This window comes from Cryptomeria japonica, chromosome 4, assembly GCF_030272615.1.
Source record: "Cryptomeria japonica chromosome 4, Sugi_1.0, whole genome shotgun sequence".
Taxonomy (NCBI): domain Eukaryota; kingdom Viridiplantae; phylum Streptophyta; class Pinopsida; order Cupressales; family Cupressaceae; genus Cryptomeria; species Cryptomeria japonica.
Genome location: NC_081408.1, coordinates 351,050,839 through 351,057,398, shown reverse-complemented (window position 1 = coordinate 351,057,398; position 6,560 = coordinate 351,050,839). Strand labels below are relative to the sequence as shown.

At 36.2% G+C, this 6,560-nt stretch overlaps 1 protein-coding gene across 1 annotated transcript; it reads right to left on the bottom strand.

Moving 5' to 3' along the window:
- Positions 1-2,440: 2,440 nt before the first annotated feature.
- Positions 2,441-4,462, bottom strand: LOC131063535 (pentatricopeptide repeat-containing protein At4g39530). The gene has a single exon (XM_057997386.2). The coding sequence runs from the start codon at positions 4,460-4,462 to the stop codon at positions 2,441-2,443; it is 2,022 nt and encodes a 673-aa protein (XP_057853369.2).
- Between the last annotated feature and the right edge of the window lie 2,098 nt (positions 4,463-6,560).

The following is a 6,560-nucleotide window of genomic DNA, read 5'->3' as shown; positions in this document are numbered from 1 at the left end:
TTCTAATATCAAAAGCCAACAGAATACAATTAAGTCTATCGCAATTAAATACCAAACTTTCTTTTCAACAGCATATTCAAAATGCATTTAATATTCAAAATCAGTCATTTAATCGAACTCACTCCCAATTTAAAATAAGCAATTCATTTCAACGAAAATCGCATAACGAAATCCCGATTAATTTAGTCCATTAATCTCTAATGCACAAATACATATTTAATCAAAATAATTTTTAAGGACTAATTAATCAATTTAACCATGCACACCAAGCACGCAAAACGAGAAGGTCAACCAAAGGGACGACTCGCAAACCCAAACAAAAAGGGAACACCGACGACGACTGATGATGCTCACCTGAGCACGACTAGGGTCAACTAGGGTCTTACGACCACCTAATCCAACTCTAAGGATTAAAAAGGTACACTCAAACCTGCACATCCAGGTGAAGACGAACCTCGCACTCATGCGGCGTTGTACCTGAAATCTCCTGCAACCAAGAGTCATACATGCATACATATATAAACTTAATGAAAGCGTTAGCCCGATATTAATACCACGAAATAGGAACACTAAACAACTTGCATACAACTAGTGTGAAAACCACATCCATAGCTATGCGTTAAATCAACATCTGACTATAACATTATATTAAGATAACTAACCAAGATTAAACCAAGATTAGAATTTGATTAGGGTAGGGGTACTACACATTGTATCTTCTCTTTGAGAACTCCTGAATACATGGGTATGACAGGTAGGCTATTAAAACCTCTCCTTAAAGTAAGCAGTTGCAATTGAACGACAAGCTTAAGGTGGAGGGGAAATTGGGCATGACAGTTAAATTTTAAGTTTTTTTGACATGAATTGAATTCCACTTCACAATTTCAGCAAAATGACTCAAAAACACACATTGACAGAGAGTAGATTGGTTGCAACACATTTTTGACTGTCATCGGCCCTGCAACTCATCCCTTGAAGCTGGTGACAAGAGAAGACACAACTAAGCTCTCTTGACTTTTATCTCCATTAAACTGAATGACAACAGAACATGGAAAGCTCTGATATTTGAAATGTGGATCCCATCATTGTCAAACTAATGGCTGATCATGACAGAAAGTGGCATAGAACAAAACATCAAGTTAATGTCTGTCATGTGTCCCATGATCAGAGCTGATGGTTCATCATGTTATGAAATTGTATATTAGGCATGCTATTTCATTTGTTATGGAGTCATACGCATGCTGTTTTGTATGGAGAATAGCTTCTGCCCAGTAATGAGGTGCTTGGATTCAAAATAGGAAATTAGCCAAGTATTCTCACTTCAGAATGGTCAACCCATTTCATTTAAGGTAACTTTATTTAACCAAATTGATATCAATAAACCAACCCTTCAGGAAAGGTTGAGGAAAAATGGAATGACACAAATCCTCATATTGAAAATTTACAATTGCTGCTCAACTTGGAGTATCAAGTTTTCGAATGCGTCAGCATGTGGTAGTACAGATGCCATGCACCACAATTTATGAGCAAACAGTCTTCTCGCCCAATAAAGAGGTGCTCGAATTGAATGTAGGAAATAGCCAAACATTCTTGATTCGGAATTGTCAATCCAATTCGTGTAGGTATTGCTGCTATACTTGAATGATATCACTATACTTAGTTTATTATTGAGCGGTAGTTTGTGAAATTTCACCTAGTCAAACCTCAACGATTACACTTGGTCTTTAGAAGACATCACTGTAAGAGAATAGCTATGAACTAACTTCCTGATTCTACTTTGAGGAGCTATACATAATAAGAAAGAATTAATGGTTTCTGTTGATGATCTTTGCACCAAGAAAAAGGCTCGACGCTCAAAGCTCAAATGCTAGCTTTTCTAGTTTTCACAAGACGAGGTTTTCCATATAATTCTTATGCTAACCTGATATAGCACTCATGTTGTTTGTGTAATATTAACATGGGATTTTTTAGGTTAGAATTGGTGACCGAGCTTCACCAAAGGCCAAAGAAATAGCCTAATCCCTGACAGCCATCCTACATTTGGCAATAGATGCATCTTGCCATGCCATATTAGGCTAATGTTTTCTGAATTACTCTACAGAGTGTAGCAACAGGATGACTGTCCATCCTTGAGATGATTGAAACAGAGAGCGTCTTTCACAATAATTTCTTGTCCAGCAATTTGGGAGATGAACTTAGTGGCTGAATAGCAATCACCACATACACAAGCAATCTTCAAGTCTCATAAGTGTCAAGGGAGACATATTCATAAATCCAAATTGATTTGATTAGGTTTTGAATGGTAACACCCAGGGCTCAAATGCTTGCACTTGTTCATTGGACATCTGGATTCAAAGCTTGAGCAGCAGGGACATAATCTGCCCGGATCATACACATCAATGTACCCCACTTTGTATAAAGAATTTCAATCTGTTGTTAGTCATTTATCTCCTGTGAGGAAAGCATGTACCTGATTATTAATCTCTATCCAACTAGACCCTGGCACTCTTAGTACATTTCTATCCTTCATCATTTTCCTTATCCTTTTCACATCATCCCACCTACCAGCTGCTGCATACATATTAGATAATGCCACATAATGTGAACCATTTGTAGGATCTAACTCTAGTAGATGTTCTGCTGCATATTCTCCAACCTCTATGTTGATATGGATTCCACAAGCACCAAGCAGAGATCCCCAAACAGCAACGTCAGGTTTCATCGGCATTTTGTTGATCAAATCTCGAGCCTCATTCAGGTGCCCAGCACGTCCAAGGAGATCAACCAAGCACCCGTAGTGCTTCAATGCAGGCTCTATTTGGTAATACCGAGTCATGCGGTCAAAATATTTCCTACCATCATCCACAAAGCCTCCATGGCAGCACGCAGTCAGAATACCAAGAAAGGTGAGATCATCTGGTCTCTCACCATGGCACTCCATATGTTCAAAAAGCTGGAGGGCGTCATTGCCATACCCATGCAAGGCATACCCTGCAAGCATCACATTCCATACAACTATGTCACGATTAGGCATTTTGTCAAACATCTTGCGGGCCTTGTCTATTCTCCCACACTTGGCATACATGTCTACAAGAGCACTCCCAACATATACATCAGATTGAAATCCAGTTCTAATTATATGCTTATGGACCTCCTCACCCCAGAGGAGCGATGCTAGATTTCCACAAGCTGGAAGAACACTGGCAAAAGTGTTTGAGTTCGGCTCTATAATGTTTAATTGCATATGTTGAAAACTTTTTAAGGCCTTTTCAAATTGCCCGCTGTGTGCATAGCCTGCAATCATTACATTCCATGAGACAACATCCTGCCATGACATTTCAATAAACACTTTGTAGGCGTCTTCTATTATCCCTAATTTAACATACATATCTAGAAGAGCATTTCCTACAAACAAATCAGATTGTAAACCGAGCTTAACTATGAGATTATGAAGCTCCATGCCCATAGGAAGAGCTGTCAAATTGGTACAAGCTGGAAGAACGCCAGCAAAAGTTTCAGGATTTGCCTTCACACCAGACGTGTGCATTTTCTGAAACAACTCGAGAGACTCATGAAAACGCCCATTCTGTGCATGTCCAACAATCATTGCACTCCAAGAAATAACATCTCTTTCAGGCATTTTCTGAAAGAGTTTCAGAGCTTCATCCACAAACCCATTCTGTAAATACCCTGAAATCATGGCAGTCCATGACATGACATTAGAATCTGGTGTTTCCTCAAAGAGCTTAACAGCCTCCCACATCCGTCCACACTGTATAAAGCCTGAAATCATTGAAGTGTAGGTAATAACATTGCGCTCGGGCATTTTGTCAAATACATTGCGTGCATCCTCGATGCTACCACATTTGCAATACATGTCAACAAGCGAGTTCCCTACAAAGACATCTGATTCAAATCCACCTCTAGTAACATCTTCATGGATTTTCTTGCCCAGTTCCAACATCTTCAAGATGGCGCAGGAATGTAGAACTCTGGTGAAGATAAATGTGTTAGCCTTGGTGTCTACCAATTGCATTTGTTCATAAAGTCCCAGAGCTTCTTCAAAAAACCCATTCTGCATATAACCTCCAATCATGACACCCCATGCTACTGCATCCAACACGGGCATACTGTCAAAAATCTCACGTGCTTCCTCTAAGCTACCACATTTCACATACATATCAACCAGGGCACTCCCTACAAATACATCAGTCTTGAAACCCCTTGCAACTATCTCCCTATGGATGTCTCTCCCGCGCTCTAATGCCGCTTTATTGGCACAAGCCATAAGCACGCTTGCAAAAGTATGCTGATCAGGTTGAATTCCTGCTCCCTGCATTTGATCAAACAGAGAAAATACCTCCTCGGACTGTTTCTGCCTTGCATAAGCTGCGATCATAGCAGTCCATGTTATGATGTTGCGCTCGGGCATTTTGTCAAAGAGTTGGCGGGCGTAATCCATACACCCGTATTTGGAATACATGATAACGAGTTTGGTTTCCAGATAAACGCTGAGGCTAAACCCTGTTTGGATGATCTGGGCATGGACTAATTTGCCCTGGCCGATGGCTTTGACACTGATGCAGCATTGTAGGAGAGAGGCGTAACAATATTTATCCGTTGGAATGCCTTGTTGATTGCAAAGTTGTAAGGCTTCTAATGCTTGTTTTAGCAGGCCTTTCTTGGACAGGGATTTCACACAGAAGTTGCTAATGTCATTCATTGTCAACTGTTTATAAACAACACGTTCTTCATATCAGTTTTCACCAGTTGTGAGATTGGTACTGTCATCACCAATGCACTGTAAATCTGCTCATTACTGTTTCCCATGTCTTACACGCCCTAAAACACACAACATGGATTTGTTAACAGATTTAGTCAAACTGTCAAACATCTTACTTATTTCTCTAAGGACAATCACTTTCAGCTCTCACACTTTTCTCATAGATCTTCCAAATATAACAAATTAACATAAATATCTTAAATGCAGAAGATTAAAAATTTATAAGCAATTGTAATAGGCACTTTCACGTTAATTGTTTTTAGCTTTTGTTTTTCCACTTAAACGTATTTTAATAATTTTATTTTCTTTGTTGTACATAAATAGATTTGGACGTCTATATTTACACCTTACAAAAATATAAATTTGCCTCGCTTATCTTCATACAAAGTGATACTTTAAAGAAAACTTTCAGATCTGCAAATCACAGTGTTTTTTCATCTGATTTTTTTGTGGTTTTACAATAATGGGGATGCAGATCTAGAAGACTTAGCTATATTAAAATTTCGCCGAAATTCACAGTGTTTTACGGATTTCAGAAATTGTATGGAGTAATGCTTTGTGTAGAGATTAGTCACGTCCTATAAATCTTATACATATTAATGTGTGTGGTCCAAGGTAACGTCTTATAAATCTTATACATATTAATGTGTGGTCCAAGGCAATATATAAATGACTAGAAAACGTGTCTAAGTGGAGCAAATTCAAACCAACTGGTCGCCGAGGAAAGTATAGATAGATTTATTGAGGAGAGGTAATTGATCTTCTAGTGAAATAAATATCTTAAATACCAATGTAGACACTTAACTTCTTAACACAATCTTATTTAAGATTTGATTAAATGATTAAATTATTTACTTAATTTATCTCATGTAATATATTCTATTTAATTGAATAATAATATTTTTTTCCCTCTCATACATAATTAAAAATACTAGTAGACACTTAACTTCTTAACACAACCTTATTTAAGATTTGATAAAATGATTAAATTATTTACTTAATTTATTTCATGTAATAATTTTATTTAATTGAATAATAATATTATTTTCCCTCTCATACATAATTAAACACATGTCATGTGGTAAGTACTTGTTTTGTAATATTGTAATAAGAGTAATTGTTTGTTAGTATATGTTAATTCTAGGGTCGATTGGATTTGTGTAATATTAATAAAAGATATTTACTATTAAAAAAATATTGTAAATGGTGAAGTTCACTTTTTTTTAATATTAGAGTCTTAAACGAATGTTATCAATTAGAACAAGTGTCACATAATGACTAGTCCATGTCATTGTAATATTTTTAATAATTAGTTTATTTGGTTTACATGTTGAAAATGTTTTATTTCATATATATATATGGCTAGACTCCCAAGCCTTTGTATAGCATAGTGAACAATTCCTCCCATTGCATCATATTTGAAGATCAGATTATTTAGTTAAGCTATGTGTTGGTAGTTTAGTTCATTTATAAGATTTTGGGTTCCATATTCCAAAAAAAAGTTAAATATAACATACATTTAGTATTCTTTAAAAATATATATAAAAAATAGTAGAAAGATAAGGAGATTCAATATGTAGTTAGGGAGCATATTACTATTACATTGTAGGACTTAATTGATATTAATCACAATAATTTCAATTACATTTTTTTTATTGTTTTTCATTAAAGAAGTCAAAATAGATTTTGAAAGGGACCTGAAACCTTTTGCAATATGAAGATTAAGAACAAAATATTAGTTGAAACACAACAAAAGAATTATATTTTTATTGTTAAT